The sequence below is a fragment of the Etheostoma spectabile genome, chromosome 20, assembly GCF_008692095.1.
Source record: "Etheostoma spectabile isolate EspeVRDwgs_2016 chromosome 20, UIUC_Espe_1.0, whole genome shotgun sequence".
Classification (NCBI taxonomy): Eukaryota; Metazoa; Chordata; class Actinopteri; order Perciformes; family Percidae; genus Etheostoma; species Etheostoma spectabile.
The window spans coordinates 9,099,972-9,119,817 of NC_045752.1; the positions used below are offsets into that span (position 1 = coordinate 9,099,972).

A 19,846-nucleotide genomic window follows, 5' to 3' on the forward strand; every position below is an offset into this window, starting at 1 on the left:
GTGTAAACCTTGCGAGTTTACACGACATAAATCGGTTAAGATGCGTGAAAATATTCGCTTCAACTCAGATATGTAGTGTATGCCCCCGAAGTCTATTGTTTAGGAGAAAGAGGGGATGTAACGGGAAAAGTCGTTCCTTTGTTTATTCTGTCTGAGCTTTTATCTTGAAGGTTGAGTTTTGTGTCACAGTAATATTCTTCCGTGTGGTGTATTGAGTTGCCTATCAAGGACCCAGCAGGTTAGCTAACCTAACTTTGAAATATTTGAGAACAACAAAGATAGTAACATTGTAATTAGACTGTTTGGTATTTTGTTGGATAGTAGCTATCAGTTTCAGCTAAATGAACATTAAGCTAACATCAGCTAACTCTACGTTAACGTTACATTGATCCTCGGCGTGTCGGATGTAACGTTAAACTTCAGTAGCTAGCTAGCTGACGTTACACGTGAAAACGAAAAAGCAATAAACAGCTAACGTAAGTTAGTAGGTATTTATGGGTAATTTATTAGGTTAATTAGTGAGTCGCCTTCTCACCTTTCTTGCACTCCTAGATAACGTTAGTAAACCTTAAGATTAGCCACGCTAACCAAGTTCAGCAGATGAGAGATAATATTAGTTAAAATGACAGTATTTTCTTAAATTACGATGGTCTCCAATCTGCCAGACCAGAGTTCTGTTCAAATGTTCTTCTCTGTTTGTCAACAGGGGCATTACGAAGTTATTTTTGTGGGCACCCAAATTGTATATAGAGAGACACGAACAAATAGGAAAATTAGTCACAAAAGTGGTCATGTATTTAGTATTATCTTTTGTGTCCTTCAGAAAGATGTTGCGGCGTCCAAAGCCAACTGACTCTGAGGCAGACCTCCTAAGAGAGCAGGAGAAGTTTCTGATCTCTGGTACCCAGTCTGCTGCCAATGTGGTCCGCCGACCTGACAAGAGGAGAGGCGAGGCTGGGGGAGAAGAAGGGGAGAATGAAGGAAGACAGAAGGATGTTGTCACCATAGATGGTAAGAGATGTGTCTGGTCTTTTTATTATAAAAAAAAAAACCTCACTGATACTTGACCTTTTGTGGATTTTTTTATGAGACTTCACATGAGGCTAAGATGGTACTTAACATTCCTGAGTTACACACATAAATATGTCTAACAATGGTCAATTTATGCATTAGATTATTTAATACCTAAACTTGTATGTTTCCTCTAGATCTTCCAGACCAACTACCGCCTCTGACGCCAGCCCCTCCCAAGAAGTCTCGCTTTAAAGCTAGTCGTGTCACTTTCGAGGATGAGGATGCTGGAGAGATACTGGACCGCCATGACACTCACGTCAGTGCTGTTCTCTCCAGGATTGTTGTAAGTACCTAGCTATATTCATCAATATAAGAAAGGATTGCACTTCTGTTCCATCTTTGTTGGGAGTCGCACATGCACAATACCAAAGCCCGTCCACGGAAAGCCTGTTCACTCCCTATTTAGCCCCATTGTACCGAATTTGATTGCAGTTCCACCAGAGTTCCAAATTTGTATCTTCTGTCTGACTGCCGTTGATAAAACTCAGATTTGATTGGAGTTTTTGCAAGTTCAACATGGATTATAGGTCAAAAGTTGAATGAATGAGTCCTTATGTCCTTTTAATTTCTAACAGGTTGAGTTGTTTTTGCCCATAGCACGCTACCATTCTGCTAATGAGTGCTGATTGGTCAGTGAAGGACTGATTATGACCAGAGATCCTGCTTGATGGCATCCAAAGTGAAACCAGAATGTCAGTGAATATTTTGGCGTGGTCTTTAAAACATTAGTGAACCTTTTTCTAGTGTGTGTATTGGTAGGGAGAGCCTAACCTGTCACCTGTATTGTTGATGCTTTGAGAGAACAAAGTGACTCAAAGCTCGTCGTAAAGCAGTATCTCTGGCCGTATGATGTGAATGAGGTCATTTTACATTTTTAAAGGATTTTTAGAACAAAAAAGCAACTTAAAAAAAAAAAATCTAACTCCCAACAGTGTGTTTTTTCTTAGCCTCCCCGTTCAAATGAAACAATCAAATTACTAGACAAATAAAAATTATATCCTGAGAAAAGTGGATTTGGAGGGGGTATAGCTCCATAGAGTCCCATTCACCCCCTATATGGAACTCTGGTGGAACTACAACCAGATCGCAAGCCGGAAGTAACGAGAGAGTGGAACTTCTTCCCTTATTAGAAATTCTTTGGAAGTACCTAGGTAAGCACTGCTAGCTAGTCAGTTACAGAGTATGAGGGCGTGCCACGCTAGCAGCTAGGCGACCATTATAACGTATGTGAACAATGTTTTCTCTGGAAGATGGTAAGTCCCTTTGGAGTGGACTTTGGGCTTTTTCACTTTGTAAACCTATAATATGCACAAAAATATATATATAACACAATACAGGAAAGAGAAAAAGCCAAAAGGCATAATAAGAGCACTTTATATAAAGTAGCAAATTTTCTCTGTTGACCTTTCCAAGTATACATGCATGCAGTGTGTCAATTAAATTTAGTTTAGCAGATTTTTTTCAGTTATCCAAGTTTGCTGATATCATGTTTAACTTCAGACAATTCTGTTTTTTTTTTCACCAATGAATCTGTAACATTATTATTTGTTTTAAGGAGAGAGATACCAGCTCTACTCAGATATCTCTTCCAGCACTTACTGGAATGGCTTTCCCCAAAGTATTGCACCGCTCTGAAACCAGCAGTCAGGTAAAAAGACATTAATGCCAAGTCTGCATAAATTGTGTGATTTTTACAGTGTTAAAATGTATAAATATAAAAATGGAAGAAACACATATTACTTAAAAAAAATATACAAAACTTATGAAGATTTATTACTACAATCTGTTTTTATGTGCTCTCACATTGAATTTTTACAATATTTGCCTTCAACTTGATTTTTTAAAAGTTTTTTTTCGTCCTTACGACCAGGTGCCACTGTCTTCCGCTGGTGGAAAGAAGAGTATCTTTGCACGTCAGATTGCAGCTCAGAGACTTAAGGAGGGAAAGACACCTTCACATTGTGCACCTAAAGCTGCCCAGACACCTGAACACAGAGAGCAAAACCTGCGTTCTGAAAACAGCATGGATACAGATCAGTGTGGTGCTGCAGTTGATCGTAAGTTAATATAATTCATTTCTGTCAGCGCATATGTCAGAATTCTTAAAGAATAATTTAATTGGTCTGTGATGAAAGATATTTAACCCCTTCTTCACATTATTTTGATCTCCTCTCTACTCACCAGAGATAACTGCAGACTCATGTCCCAGTCTGCTGTCTGGTCAAGGTCTTGGGGGCCCAGATAGCTCAGGAGAGACCATGAGGATCCACAGGGAGAACCAGGTTAAGCTCCAGGCCATGTCTCAGTCTGAGATTCTGCAGGAGCAGAGGAAACTCTTATCTCAGCTCGGTAGGCAATGATGTTGTCCACATGATGGTGAATTTAAATTACTAGTAGTCCTTTTGGTGCTCTACTCCTGTTTTTTTCTGGTAAATTAAGTTAACTGTAAACCCGACTAAAAGCAAAAGAGGGGGCACCGATAACGCTAACGGAGTTGTAACGTTACGAGTGGCCACTGTTTGACTCGGGTGTTTGGGTCTGTTTCCCGACGGTTCAGTAAACTGCCATTAGCGTCCTTAGCACCGGAGTCAAGCGCTGACCGGGATGGTTGCTAGCTGGCTGGGGGCTGACTTTGGATGTGTCCCCCGCCCGGGGCTGTAATGATAGTGAATGGTTGCTAGCTGTCTGGAGGCTGGCTGTGGAATGGATGGGTCCCCGGGGCTGCTGTCAGCTCTCATCCCGACTGAAGCCTTGCAGCACGAGAAGACTGAGGCAGAAGACAGGGGTGTGCTAGCTGGCTAAATATAATTAGATTAGTCGTCTTTATATACAGTTAATGTTACTGATGAATTTGTGGGTTAACCCAGAGTTGTTAACCGAGGTCAAAACAAACATACTAAAAATAAATGAGCGTGTTGGATGGTGTCGTAATCTTACGTTACCCACCAAGCACTTTTCCTCTTTGTTCCCCCTACAGGTTGGGAGGGGAATTATTACCAATATTCTTATATCTCATTCCAACTAGTTAATGAACCACTAAAACTATTTTGGAAACATTATTTTAAGGTTCAATAGAATCTTGCGTGTTGGATCGATCAACATTGAAATCATTCAATATCAATAAATAAGGTATCTGTTGTATTACTGTGTTGCAAACTGGGATGTAATCAACAACAGAACAATGCCGTGTGGCCAAAACAATTAAAAAAAAAAAAAAATCAAGGTTTGTATCAAATTGTGGGTCAAAAATTGTGAACCGAATCAAACCAAAGTTGGGTGTATCGTTACAGCCCTTTTGTTTATATGTATAGTATGTGGTGTGTGGTGGTATGATGTAGGTAGATATATATATATATATATATATATATATATATATATATATGCTAATGTACCGTATGTATGTTGCGATGAAGACATAGTATGTGTTGAGTTTGTATTTTAACTAGCAAAGTACATCTTTTTTCCATTGTCTTGGTACCACTGTATATAACACGATTATTTCTGCTTCCCAGATCCTAGACTGGTTGACTTTGTTAGATCTCGCAAAGCCCAGAGTATCCCGTCCTCTGCCTCCATATCCAAACAACCCCAGGGCAAAAGCAGCAAGGACAATTTTCCTCTTGAAAATGTGAGCAGAGAGTCAGACTCCTCTGCTACTGGGGCTGCTGTGCTGTTTCAGAAACCTCAAGAAGTAGAAATGGAAGGAGAGGAAGAACTGCCATCACAACCACCAGCTGCTGTGACAGGTATGATGGATTCAAAACCAACCTCTTTATCATGTCAGCAGGTCTCTGCTGCTGCTGGAAATATAAATAAATCAAATATAAATACATAAATACGTGGATGACTATTCTATATAATATTTTACATTACTTCACATTATTTTCTTGCTTGTTAGGCCTGTTTAAATTGCAGTGGTGGAATGTTACAAAGTACAATTACTCAAGGACTTTACTGATTACTTATTTTAGGTTCTTTATATTACTTTACTCCATTTTATTTCCATGTTATGCAGCTTTATACTTCTATTTCACTACATTTCAGAGGGAAATATTGTTGGGTGGCAGTAGCTCAGTCTGTAAGGAGTTGGGTTGGGAACCAAAGGGTCGTTGGTTCAAGTCCCTGTAAGGAGTGTGGATTGGTAGCTGGAGAGATGCCACTTCACCTCCTGGGCACTGCCAGGTGCCCTTGAGTAAGGCACTGTAGCCCCCCAACTGCTCAGGGTGCTGGTCTAGCTGGCATCCCACTCACTCTGAGATCTCTCCATTTGTGCATGATTAGGTCTTGAACATGTGTGTATTTCAGACCTGTGTGTAGTGATTACTAACTAATTGAGTGTAAATGTAATTTCCCCAGTGGGGATCAATAAAAGTATAAATTATTATTAATTTACATTTGACCTCCATTAGATTTGTCTATATATACACCTATATTTACTTTTCAGATTTAAATTTACATACCCTTTCTGTATTTGTTGGTTTTGAATGCAAATGTTTCTGAAGTAAGAAATAAAAATGAAAAATGAAATGATAAGAAATTGAAATCAGCTAGAAAATGCATTGTCACAAAGTGGAAAGTTGGCTTTTTAGTCAGATACGTGGTTCTCACAGGACTGTGCTGCAACCATATGATGGTCTAATAGAATATGATGCATTGCTGTAGATTAAAGACCAAAAAATATCTAAAGTAGTTGCAACATACACATGGATGCAGCAGTAATATTAATCCAGACACATAATATTAAAACACTAACAGGGACCATTTTTCTGCACAATGACAACTTTTACTTTCAATACTTTAAGTACATTTAGCTGATAAGACTTGCATACTTTTACTTAAGCACGGTGGTTTTGAATGCAGGGCTAACTTGTAGTGGAGTATTTTCACAATGTGGTATTAGTACTTTCACTTAAGTGAAGGATCTGAATACTTTTTCCACCACTGTTAAATGGAGACCTTGTTTCTGAGACTGTCAAATTGTTTGACCAGTGGTGTATTTTCAAGGAGAAGCCCTAAATGTACTACTGTGAAGAAGACCATGACCATTGCCATTCATGGCTTTACTTCCCTCCTGATGTATCTCACTCACCCACTTCTCTTTCCTTCACTCTCTCTGCTCCCCCTCTCTCAAGCATCTATTCTTTGACTTATGCGATGCTTCTGCTGCATGGCTAAAAACTCAACATGAAGCTGATTATTGACTTCACTTTGTGTGATTAGCAGAAAGGCTAGTGTGAGCCAGAAGTAGCCACTCTCTGCAATTAAGTTGCTGCAGCTCATTCAAAGAATTTACCTTCTTGATGAAAGTGTTGCTAATGGATCGTATGAAGACAGATCTTGCACATCATTTATACCATCATTGTTTTTCAAAAAACCTAAGGAGCAGAGCTTCTGTTATTTTGCCCAAATATTCTGTATTGCCTCCTCTAACTTCTTTTTTTAGAGAAGACATGTATGCTTGTTTTAGGTTGATTATAAATAGCTAAACTTTGCCTCACCCATAGTTGAGGGAAGATGGGGTGCTGGGGGTAGTGAGTGTAGCAGTAGTTTGTTACAGTGGTTGCACATGTTTGAGTTGATTTGTGTGGATGACAGTCATACCAATTAATACAAGCAATCATACATGGATTACAAGTCTTTCTTCTGCCCTTCTGTGTAAAGAGGAAGATCTGCTGCTGAAACCTCAGAAGAAATGGGTCCACATGGATAAGCTGGAGCCAGAGAAGCTGGAGTGGATGAGAGACTTGCCTTCACCCAGAAGGAAAGGAACCAAGAAGGTAAGGAGATATTTATTACACTACCAATAGAGGCCCGTCATCAATCTTGGGTTGAGAAAATGTGTTTGCCAAAACATCCTGTGGTTCTGTGTCCTGATAGGCCATGCAGGCGCGGTTTGACTTTGCTGGGAGCTTGATTCCACCCACTGAGGATCTGCCCACCCATTTAGGCCTGCACCACCATGGAGAAGAGCCTGAGGTCAGTAACAAAACGTTGAAAAACAAAAACGTCTCCTTTTATTCATATTATATAATTTTTGTTTTTTGTGTCTTCAAAGTTTAAAGTATTGATAAATTGTTTAACGCCTTTCAGGTCTATTTTTCATGATTTTCTTTTGCATTCAAAAGTTGGGGTTGTCTAACAAAGCACAACAGCAGTACTGGATAACTGCAAAGTTAGATTCCGATTAGTTCTTAACTTCAGTTTTAACTGTAATTTCGACTCATTATGATGGCTCATTGCTGCCAGTACAGTACAATCCTTTTAATTTCCTGTCTTATTCCTTTAAATGTGTCTGTTTTTTATAAATAGAACTTTGGAGTCATGTAGAAGCATTGGTTACGTGTCCTCCAGAGAGCACATTTGTGAAGAGGTTGGATCTGATAGCCTTACACATAACCTGCTGTTATATATAATTTCCACTTTATCTTTGAAAGAGTGTCATGCCACTTTTTTATGAGACCTGTAAAAAAAGTGAAACATCATTGTGAGACTGAAAACCAGATTCATCTCAAAGGTAGTTTTTTTAGACAAGGCCCCAGGTCTTTTACTTTGTAATGATTTTACTCTTGACATTGAGGCTTTCTCTCCAGCGGGCAGGTTACTCCCTGCAGGAACTCTTCCTGCTGTCTCGGAGTCAGCTCATCCAGCAGAGGAGTCTGGCCCTCAGCACTCTGGCCAACATCCTCTCAAAGGTACACAAACAAACAGACACAGTGTTGTTGCTGAGGCACATGTCTATAGTCACTCATATGGCTACATTTCTTACTGTGTAGGCACGTTCCGGGGAGTACCTGTCAGTTCTGCAAGGCAGCGTTGTGTCCACTCTGCTCGACGCTGGCCTGCTCTTCCTGCTCCGCTTTGCGTTGGACGACGGTGTGGAGGGAGTGATTACTGCAGCTGTCCATGCACTTAAAGCACTCCTTGTTTGTCCAGAGGATGAAGTAAGACAACTTTCATTACAACGTGTCAATAAAACCTTCCGTATTTTTCATGTCATTGTGTCATTTTACCTGCAAAGACTCGCTAAGGTATGGTCACAATAAAGTTGATCAATTAATCACAAAATATGTCAAAAACCCAGAAGCAAAAACTTGATTTGTAAAAGAGAGAGAACACGCTTTGGTTGTCGCAGTTCTTTTATAAGACGATCCCAATCCAATGCCTAGTTCCGCTTATTCATATCTAATTTGCTCTCTCAGGAGTGTTTGGACTGCACCTTCTCCTGGTTTCGCGGCCTGGCCTCTTTCCCTCTGCTGCCGTCTGCTCATGAAGAGGAAGAAGAGGAGGAGGAAGGGCTGCCCGAATGTATGAAGGAGACGGCTAAGGAGAAGGAAGAGAAGAAGAGCGATCATGATGTGGCTAGGCAGGATGTTGTCAAGGTAAACATGTTTACATTTTTGGCTTTTTCATATTTATAATATATTGTAAAAGTACAGTAAGAAGTTCTGTAGATAAAGGTGAAATAATAATTCTTCCTGTCTGTATTTCAGGGTCTGTTAAAGATGAAACTGCTCCCCAGGCTGCGTTATATCCTTGAGGTAGTCCGACCTTCTCCTCGAGTAGTCCAGAATGTCCTGCAGATTCTGACTCGTATCGCTAGGCACTCCTCCTCATCAGCCACACAGGTAGAAACGCTCACTTAATCAACTGTTTGTGTACCATGCTTGTAGTACGCTTAATTATCATGGTCTATATTTTTCTTCTGGCCAAATTCAGTAAAATTGATTTCACTCTCAGGTGCTTGACTCTCCTCGCTTGATGGAGATGTTGGTGTCAGAGTTCCTTCCCACTTCCTGGACAGCACCATCTTCTCCCCTTCCTCAGTCGGTTTATGGACTCCCACTGGCCAGTGCCATGAAGCTGTTGAGAGTTTTGGCTACCTCTGGCAGACATGCTTGTGCTAGACTGGTAAGTGCTGCTGTGGAATCTGTGAGGGCCGGTGCTAGCAACAGTTTTTAATTGCATATTAGAATAACAGTTTACTTTAGAGAGGTCTTTACTGACTAAATGAACTGTGTCTATACTGATGCAGCCTCATATGTATGAAAGTATCCAGTGGTGTTTGAAGTGTGCAGACACCTTTCTTTATTGTTCATGTTCAAGTCATATGTTGTGCATAGTACAGTATGTGCATGGGTCTGAAATCCAACTTCTGGAATTACTTATCGTCTGTAAAATACACAATTGATAAAATACAAACAGAGTTAAGTGGAAAATATTTTCCTTTTCCTATCCTCCTTTTCCTTTCCCCTCCCCAGTTTAACTCTCTTGGAGTGAGGGAGCGTTTGCCTTATCTGCTGAGTGCTGCTGAGCCCAGTGAGCTGCTGCTTGAACCGGCCGAGGCCCTCAGGATCACCACTGAGGCCTACAGGCTGTGGGCTGTGGCAGCCGGCTATGGACAGGCCTGCAAATTATTCATGTAAGTTAACACATTGAAGCTGGCCTCCAGGGGCAGAAAGATTCCTCCTCAGGAGTGCCAAGTCATTTAAATCCAGAGCCTGATTAGAAACAGCAAATCTGTATAGAACAGTCTCATAATAAAAGGACTTACAGTAGCTTGACACGTCTAATCCTCTCTTCTGCTTTTCTCTCGCCGTGCTTGTCTTTAATTGCTACACTGTCATTTTATTCCCACAGAGACCTGTATCAAGGCTTAGCAAAGGCTGTACAGTCAGTTCACAGAGTCCTGGTCCCCTCAGATCCTCTATTGCATCTGCAGCTCCAGCGGGTCCTGGCTCTGCTTTCTCTGCTCACACAGGTCACACACACTGCTGGTTGCCACCAGGAGCTACAGGCCGGCATGGTCAGGTACATATGAGTATTAAAGTGGATTTATGATGTCCTCACACAGCCAACTTGAATCCTTTTATCTACATGTTACCCTCTGTGTTTTTACCACAGCTCTCAAGGAGAAGAGTGCCCTCCTCCTCCTCCAGTGTCTTGGGGTCATGTCTCAGGGTTGCAGGCATCCTTGTTGGGACATTTGAAGGGCTTTGTGAAGAGCCTTGATCATGCAGTTCAGAAAGACAGCAGCCTGGCTGTGATACCAGCTTACCTGATCTACCTAGAAGCTTACTACCATCAGCTCTCCAGACAGGTACTGCTTCCTGCCGTGTTAGGACATATCAAGTTTAGTTCCCAACCGATACCAATACAAATATTTGGTCATTTAAAAATCCGATATATATATATATATATATATTATATATATATATATATATATATATATATATTAAAATAAAAGGATTCCAGAAATGCATGATTATTTGCAGTTATTTGAGTTCTCCCTAAAATAATATGATAATAATTTGTTTTATTATCACAACAGAACAGAGGAACATCTAAATATATAAAAGTTCTGATAAATAAAATGTATAAAAATACAAATTTTAGATATGAAACTTAATGTCCTTTGAACAAAAACACAATAACAAAAAAAAAAATCAGTGTTGCCAACAGGGACGTTGTAAATGTAAATGTGCTGTATTTATATAGCGCTTTTCCAGTCTTAACAACTGCTCAAAGCACTTTTACATCTACAGGAAACATTCACCATTCACACACATTCATACACTGTGGCCGGGGCTGCCGTACAAGGTGCCACCTGCTCATCAGATAAACATTCATACACATTCACACTCCGATGCGCAGCACCGGGGGCAACTCGGGGTTCAGTGTCTTGCCCAAGGACACTTCAACAATGACTGCAGGGGCGGGGATCGAACCACCAACCTTCCGATTGGAAGGCAACCGCTCTACCACTGAGCCACAGCCGCCAGTAGAGCGCCCTCTGGTGGACAAACTATGCAATGCCAACACTCATAACATGGTTCGCCGTCCGTTTTTATTTAAATTTTTTAATATTCATATATCAGAATCATTTATGAAAATTTAAAAATAAAACATTTTTTCTCTCGGCCATTATAAATGCCAATACCGATAGATCGGGAAATACCTAATATTGGCCCGTCGATATATCAGTCGGGCTCTAATCAAGTTAAACTTTTTATTACACATATATTGTTATGTGTCCAGTAGTTGTCTGAAAAACAACAGGAGAGTGGAATCAGGCATTGAATGAAATGTATTAAAAATCTGAGGAAATAAGTTCACAACAACAGTATATGGTTGAACTCTCTGTGCTTTACCAAGTTCATTAATCCATGAACTGCATAACAAATTAAACAAAGGTGGCCATTAGCTCAGGCTACATGTCAATAAAATGTAACTGTAAGAATGCAAAACAACTTATTGAACTTAAACTACTGTATTGTGACTTTCTTCTTCAGAACTGTTTTAAACCAGTAGAGACCCTTCAAGAACTGGAGCAGCTGACCGCTGAGGTTCTCCTCCCCCTGCTATCCCACCATGTTGTTCAAGGCCTGATTAAGAACCTGAAGTATGTCGGTCAATTTCATTTGTAATTCTAAATTTCATTTGTTGACAAAACTTCATTTGTTGACAAAACTTCATTTGTTGAAAGCTTTCTCTGTTATTGTTCAATATTTTTTATACCAGGCCTTCGTCAGTGGTCTGTAATGTCCAGTCCAGTCATCATGTCCCAGAGACTTCTCCCAGCCTCCCTGGTTTGGCCTGCCCAGGATGGAGGGACCACCCGGGGCTCGTTGTTCCCAGCTCCCCCTTCCCTCTTCTCACAGGCCTGGGGCTCCTCCTGCAAACAATCACAGGCATCCACAAAGGGCTCAGCTGCAAGGTAAAGTTTAAATGCTTTAGGGAGTATTTTCTATAATGCAGGGACAGGGACTGACAATAACAAGGTGAGGAATGGAGAGTCTGCAGGGTTTCAGTGAAATCAGTCACTGAGCCAGGAACATAACACAATATTTTGCTTCCATCTTGTGGTGACAAACAAAAAATTCCCCCCCCACCACCCACCCTTTCCCCCCTCTCTAGTTCACTGGTCTCCTACTGTCAGAACCTGTGATTGGTTACTTACGAAGTTGCAGTCAGGCTATACCCACCATGTCTCACACCAGAGCCTGGCTTCTCCGTCATGAACACCACCTCCTCTACCTGCTGCTCCGGCTGGCACACAGACTGGTAGGCTTTGACCTGAAACATGCAGTTTAGGCTTTTGTACTTGGTTGTTTGTACTTTGTTACAAATCAAACTTGAAGCACCCCTCCATAGTAATGCTTAATAACACATCCTGATTTTCACCAAACCAATTTAATTTTTACTCTTTTTTTTTTTGTGTGTGTTTTTTTCTCAGGTTCCCATTGAGCCCAATGTAGCCAAGCATGCCTCACTGTACCACCAGGTGGCGCTTGTTCTGCTGCCATGGTTATTACCAGGCAGCGAGTACCTGGGACATGAACTGTTGTCCTCCATTATCTTCAGCAAGGACTTTATATCGTAAGTTTACATTTATTTTATTAAGTTTAATTTGGAATTGATTGCCAATCAAACTAAAGAACTTTTCTTGTTTTAATTGCATATAATATATTCTTCTTTCTAAATAATCATTTTGTGTTTGATAGTCAAATTCTACAAATTATTTTACATTCAAAAATGCATCACCAAAAGTAATGTTCTTCATTCTTTGCTTCTTCATTATTACAGTATCACTCAATTTATTTGTTTGCTTTTCAGAGAGGGCCACAGCGGAGGACCTGAGGCCGTAGAGCTGGGAGAGCTGAAACTCCAAGAGGGAACACAACACTGCAGCTCTCCCTCTCTGCACACTGTCGGAGCTCTGCTGAGAGAAGCCTGCGTCCAGCTGCCATCCATACGAGGCTGCTTCCTCACTCAACTGGCCCATCTGGAGCCATTGGTACTGATGTCCCGAGACGCTCTCCTCGGCCGCAACCCCTGGATCAGCTCCCATCTCCTCACGGAGCTAACTGGTCCCACCGTGCCATCTGATTGGCCTTTCCTCCCACTCGTCAGCCTGTATGAGCGGACTGGCGTGTCCAATGGTGGAGGGTTAGCGGTGGAAGAACTCCCACAGGGGGCTCTGCAGGCGGTGACCCACTGTCTGCAGTGGCTGCTGCTGCTAGAGGTCTGGAGGGAGGAAGCACTCAAGGTACAGAAACATGTTAAGCCAGGTCAATTTTTTTATTTTTTTATTTGGGAAAGGAATCAAAAATTAATTGTGAATGGATGCCCTAATAACCGTATATTTTTGCTATGTCATTAATACTGATCCCCTTGTGGCCAAGCTTCTCCTCTAGTGTGTTTCTGTCAGGCAGTATTGCATTATATTTGTTATCATACATGTAACTAACCTCCAGAACATTTTGTCATGTTGCAGGTGATCCTTCCTGTCGCCAAGCTCGCCCGCCTATCCTGTGTGTTCTTGTGTTCAAGTGACTTGTTCCTGGAGAGACCTGTTCAGAAACTGACCTGGGGTCTGTTCAGACTGCTGACCAGGTCTGAAAATGTTTGATATCCTTGTTCTTGCAGTGGAAACCTGAATTGAGTACATAGAACAAGGTTAAACTGTAACTTTTCCATCTACAGGCAATCCAGGTTGGACTCTTTGGACCTGAACGTCCCTCCTCCGGGTCTGGCCTCCTTCCAAGACTTGTACTTTGCTCTTTTGACCCAGTACGAAGCCGTGTCCTTTGGTGACCGGCTCTTTGGCTGCTGGGTCCTCTTACCCCTGCAGAGGACGTACAGCGCCAGCATGAGGCTTGCTGTGTTTGGAGAACATGTGGGTATGTTGAGGTCACTGGGAGTCACTCTGGAACAGGTAAGGATGAGGATGTTACTGCTTTTTATTCTCATTGGTTTCCTTTTCATGTGTTAAGATGCCTTATAAAGTAATTTTTTGCAATTGTTGTCTGACTCTTACTACTAACACAAATATTCTATTTTTATACAACACACAATTTGGATCAAGTTATTATCTCTCTGTCCCTTCATTTGAAGCTCTCCATTCCTATTGAGCGGTTCACTTCCCCCCCTGAAGACTCCCTCCCTCTCCTTCGTCTCTACTTCCGTTCTTTGGTAACAGGAACCCTGAAACCCCGCTGGTGCCCTCTCCTATATGTGGTTGCTTTGTCTCACATCAACTCCTTTATCTTCTCTCAGGACGCTGCAGCACAGGTATAGCACTGCACGGCATCTAAGCCACACTTGAATTTTCTGATTATGTATTTACGTTAAGATTGTGTTTTGTGGCTTTTTAGAATCAGCCACAGTGAAACCAGCCACATATGTAGTGATTTAGCGGATGCAGAAGGGGCTTCAGCTGCATTGAATAGGAGCTTATGAGAAGGGCTCAATGGCTTTACAGGAAGTTATGCACATTTTATGTGCCAAATATGATCTCAGTGGAAGCAAAATCTTGAAGCTTTTGTGTGTCTGTTTGTTATTAACTGTCAATGGTGTAGCCTCTGGGTTGTTCTCACAAATTCCTCTTGGCTCCTTTTATCTTCCCAAATATCAATTAAAGTCATGGAATGTGACTTTTATTTAACTGTGAGGTTTGGGGGTGAACTCCATAAAATAAGAAACGCAGTCAGTGACTTATTTACATTCACAAAGACATTTTAGAGATTTAGAGCACTTTTTTTTTTTTTTAGAGAACTGCAGGCAAAAAAGCTGATGTACGCAGGTTTAGAGTTTACTGAGTAAAAACTGATGTAAAGTGCAGTACAGTCCCTGACAAAAGTCTTGTCGCTTATCTATTTTGTAGAAACACCTCGTATTAACCTGACTTTAATTAATCAATTGGTGTAAGAAATAGCTTATATGAAAAGCTAAAACCCTCCCAATGATGTTCAGTGCACTGAAATAATTAGTTTCACTAAAAAAAGTTTTATATTAAACAAGACAGAAAGGTCAAATTTGCAAGACAAAAGTTTTGTCGCCTATACTAAATTGAACAAATTTACTACAATACTAAAATATGTCAGTAATTAAATAGTGGTGCTGTGAGATCCAAATTATATCTTGTATGACTTCCATGACCTTGAAGGACTGGACCCATGTGGTTTGCAAGGATTCATACAATGTATTGATGAAGTCATCAGGAATAGCTAGGAAAGCAGTCCTGCTGCCTCCCAGAGTTCATCAATATTCTTTGGTTTGGTCTTCCATGCTTCCTCTTTCATACTACCCCACATATGCTCAATGATGTTCATGTCTGGTGACTGGGCCGGCCAATCCTGGAGCATCTTGATCTTTTTCGCCTTGAGGAACTTTGAAGTGGAGATGGAAGTATGCGATGGAGCACCATCCTGCTGCAGAATTTGGCCTCTTTTATGGTTGGGAATATAAGAGGTAGCTAAGATTTCTTGGTATTTGAGACTATGGATGTTGCCTTCCACCCTGCAGATCTCTCGCACACCCCATACTGGATGTAACCCCAGACCATGATTTTTCCGCCACCAAACTTCACTGTTTTCTGGGTGAATCTTGGATCCATGCATGCTCCAGTAGGTCTCCTGCAATATTTACGGCAACTGTGGTGTAATTCAACAGAAGATTCATCTGAAAAATCCCCTTTCTTCCACTTCTCCAGCGTCCATCCTTTTAGCAGGTTGTGGGCCTTGGCAAATGCCACACAGTTTTTCAATTGTCTTTTGTTTAGTGCTGGCTTCTGGGCACTGATTCAACCATGGAGGCCATTTCGAGACAGAATCCGACAAAGCGTTCTGGTTGACACAGGGACTTCAGGGGACCAGGTCTGGTGGAGCTCTGCTGCAGTAGAAAATGGGCTGGCCTTGGATTTTCGAGCCAACCAACGGTCCTCTCGAGCAGTTGTCTTGCGGGGTCTGCCTGACCTGGGCTTGTCAAAAACATCTCCAGTGTCTTCAAATGTTTTTTTAATCCTCTGTACTTGATGCTGAGACACAATGAAGGTGTCTGCCCCACCAGCAGTGGATCTGGTCTTCAGCCTCTTGATAATCAAACTTTATTCTCAGGGTGAATCTTAGGCATGTTTGCAGAGGTCTAGTTGCAGTTGATGTGAAGGTCTAGTGTACTGGGGTTGTTTTTATACACACCTGAGACCTAATTATCCATTATTAGTCACAGGTGAAAATCATATGCAAGGGACAACACTTATGTCTTGCAAAAATTGACTCAATGGCTTTACCAAGCTGTGAATATTAGAATACTTTTGACAGTTTCTTTTTGCACTGAAACATTATTACAGAAGCTGTTGGGATTAAAATGAGCCTTTCTTGTAAAAATCTTGATTAGAAATGTCTTTCATCGGCCTGTCAAAGTCAATTTGTACACAAGCGACAAGACTTTTGTCAGGGACTGTATATCAATAAGGCTTTTGATCTTTCATCTCCTCGTCCTTTTTCCAGGAGGTTGAAGCAGCTCGACACAGTATGCTGAGGAAAATCTACTACCTGACTGATGAGGTACTCATTTTGTCATCCATCGCTTTTTCTCTTTCACTCTCGCTCTCTCTCTGATCCTCATACCCTGCTGTGTTTGTTGATTATACCAACTCTTCCCTTCACCTCTCACCTAACTTTCCGATGATGTTTTTCCATAATCTCTCCACGTTCATCTGACATCCCAGTCTGTTTCTCATCTTATAGACCGTCATCTAAGTCCCTGTTTAAATCTTCCTCAGTTTTCTATTTGTGTTAGTCATGCATGTGATCTTCTCATTTTTAATATTTCAATGTAATTAGTTTTACATCCAAGAGTCTGTTTTGTTTTTAGTATTTTAATTTCTCCTACCTGTTGTCTTATTTCGAGCTTTTCTGTAATTTCAGTATCATTGAATACATTTGCAACATGTACTCAGACCAGTTACGGTCTCCCATCTTTAACACTGCAAATCACACACCTTGTGTGGTTCTTTACCTAAAAGAGTTGTTTAAACCAGTGCTTCCCAACCTTTTTTTGTCTGTTCCTCTGTCTATTCAAAGTACCACTTTACTGACATCTTGACATGTTCCTACAGTAATATGTTAATTTTAATTCATCCTAAAATGAATGTTATTTCACATTGCTGATTATATAGCATTGGATATTGTTGTAGTTCTTCATATACAGCAGTTTTCCTGTCAGTGTTGAGGTTGGTTTGATTCGTACTACCACTACTCGAAGAGGCAGGACATTTGAACCATTTATTCATTAGTTTTAAGCTAGATAATTAATTTAACTTACTTTACTCTATTACTTTAAAGGTGCCCTGCCACACAAAAACGTTTTTACTTGTATTTTTTGAAATATGTTAGGGTCATGTCTGTTTGTGTTATGTCATGAATGAATGTGAAAATTAACTTCTATCTCCTCTGTCAATTCTAGCCACTGAAAAGAAATAAGCGGAGAAATCAGTCCAATTACATCAGTCTGACGTCATGTTGCCTGAGCTCATTACTATTCATGAGCTTGCTCAGTTACGCTAGGGAAAAGGATATTAATAGCCAAGCACTTGTTGGCTAGCTGTTAGCCAATCACAGTCAAGCAGCTTAGCTTGTTAAATATTAATGAGAACTGGCACAAAACAAGCTGAGTCTTCTTGCAGGCTTTCTATACCACACCACAATGGCTTAAAACTGTGTAACCAAGGCAATTTTATTTACAAAACCACTGTAGAACTTCAGATATTACCACAAAGTAATGAAACACGTGTGGCAGGGCACCTTTAAGCTATGAAACTTATTTGTCCATTACATTTAGCTATCAATTTCAATTGCTTTGAGCTAATTGTTGTTAAGACCTCTCTGCTAGCTTTCTAACGAGTTAGAACGAGGAACCACCTTCTCATTCAATGCGTTTTCTTTATGTTCAAACTATTTACATTGTAGGCTCTCACTGAAGGCAAGTTAACGCAAGTTAACAGCAGCTCAGATTAGAGACCAGATGAATAACAAACTTTTGGCCTGTACTGTATGTTTATAATTGTGTGTGTGTGTGTGTGTGTGTGTGTGTGTGTGTGTGTGTGTGTGTGTGTGTGTGTGTGTGTGTGTGTGTGTGTGTGTGTGTGTGTGTGTGTGTGTGTGTGTGTGTGTGTGTGTGTGTGTGTGTGTGTGTGTGTGTGTGTGTGTGTGTGTGTGTGTGTGTGTGTGTACAGAAATTAGCTGTACTCAACAATATTGATCACTAACTCCTGGCCGCCACCACCTCTGCTGCTCTTATCACCTCCTCCCTCTCTTTGTCTCATTTCCAGGTGTTGAGGAACCACTTGCTGCTCTTCCGTCTGCCACAAAAGCACTCAGAGTTTGGCTTTGATACGTATAAACAGTTGCCTCCAATTAGGGAAAAACATTTGGAGAGCATCCTGAAAGGGCAGGACAGCAGCGACGACAAAGGAGACTGAAGGCAGTAGGGAATGGAAAAATAAAAAAGTATTGAGCCAAAAACGGAAGGTCCAGAGGAGGGGACAGTATGGAGCAAATGAAAGGAGAGACTAGAAAACGAGAAGAAGATGCTGAGAAAGAAAAGAGACCAAGTAAGACATTCATTTCAACTATTAAAGGTTTCAGATTGGCCTTGGAACCAGAGCCAACATGGTCACAAGAACATTTTCTGTTGCCTCTTTCCTTAAAGGAACCCTAACCTGAGGTATTTGGCCAACCCTCAATGAAGTACCAATTGCAGATCATTTTTTATTATTTATTTGAACCAGCTTCGAGCATAATACAGGTATATTTTTCATTATAAGACTATATTTTACCGACAGTCAGTAGAAATTTAAGTTTTGGTTTTCTGAGATTACTTGAACCTGTCTGAACTGAAACACAACTAGTCAAATCAACCCAAAGGATAAATACAAGTGCTAAAAATGAAATGCGGATGCAGCGAGACACAGGTCCCATTAACCTTTCCTGGAAGCAAACAGTCTTTCCACAGCAGTACTTTGCTAGTTGGTGTGTGTCTGATAAGCTTGAAATAGAGACTGCGTCAATTTTTGGCATCTTGGAGTAAGACAAATGTACTACTTTAAAAGTGCCTGAAATTGTCTTTTTACTGTGAATAAAACATGATTCCAAGTTTGTGTAACTTTAATGTTTTTATTCTTTAGTCACTCTGATTCAGCATTGCAATTATAGCCCATATAATATAGCTGAGTTTGTAAGGCCTATTTTTTATTGACAGCCGCACCACAGATGCAAGAGCTCACGATTTTATTGAAATAGTGCTGCAAAGATATTGTTTTTAGTGGGTTTAAACAAATTAAAATTTGTCACTGATCGATTACACTTACTCTCAAGTCCTTCACAGACAAAGACCCTATTTGCTTTCCATTAAGCTTCTCTAACTGTTGCCAGTAGGCCTGCACAATTAATCTTTATAAAATCGTGATCTCGATACACCCTGTTCACGATTTCTATTTTTAACTTTTTTTTTTAAAATTTACTTTGATTTAATATTATGTGCTGACTCCATCACAAACGCAACCACTTTCTTCTGTGAGTTTTAAACATACTGTATAAAATAGGTTTTAAAGCGCCCCCGGGAGCTGCAATGCTCTCCCTTCTCTTTATTGAAGCCTCTGAGTTTACAGGAATGTGGTGATGCTCAATGTGCTATAGGTGCCAAAATAAAATCTGTTTGGTACTGCCAATTTGTTTTTTTTGTCATGGTTCATGTGTACAATAAACATTACACTTAGTGAGAGAAAAATTGTGGCAGAGAATCATGATATTAATTCTAAGCTAAAAAACAGTTGTTCATATTTTTCCCCGAGTCATGCAGGCCCAGTAGCCGGTGTTTAAATCAGATTTGGAAAATGCTGATTAGAGGCCTGTGTGTTTTCTGTGCGTCTGCTCAGTTAGATAACAAGTTGTGGGAATGAATTGGGTATCACCGCATAACATTAACAACTTAT

The 19,846-nt window shown here is 40.7% G+C and overlaps 1 protein-coding gene across 2 annotated transcripts; it reads left to right on the plus strand.

Annotated features, from left to right (window-relative positions):
* Window position 1: 1 nt before the first annotated feature.
* rpap1 (RNA polymerase II associated protein 1) lies at window positions 2-19,012 on the plus strand. 2 transcript variants are annotated; one of them, XM_032500570.1, is made up of 27 exons: window positions 2-238; window positions 824-1,011; window positions 1,209-1,357; window positions 2,630-2,722; window positions 2,945-3,131; window positions 3,259-3,423; window positions 4,587-4,820; window positions 6,736-6,851; window positions 6,952-7,050; window positions 7,665-7,766; window positions 7,848-8,015; window positions 8,274-8,453; window positions 8,565-8,699; window positions 8,812-8,982; window positions 9,333-9,493; window positions 9,712-9,882; window positions 9,976-10,171; window positions 11,364-11,473; window positions 11,593-11,788; window positions 11,989-12,135; window positions 12,308-12,450; window positions 12,688-13,120; window positions 13,349-13,467; window positions 13,558-13,789; window positions 13,969-14,145; window positions 16,362-16,418; window positions 18,185-19,012. In XM_032500570.1, the coding sequence occupies exons 2-27, from the start codon at window positions 828-830 to the stop codon at window positions 18,332-18,334; spliced, it is 4,275 nt and encodes a 1,424-aa protein (XP_032356461.1). In that variant the 5' UTR covers window positions 2-238; window positions 824-827; the 3' UTR covers window positions 18,335-19,012. The 2 variants fall into 2 exon arrangements, with proteins under 2 accessions (XP_032356461.1, XP_032356462.1); XM_032500571.1 differs by having other exon boundaries at window positions 196-289.
* Window positions 19,013-19,846: the final 834 nt, after the last annotated feature.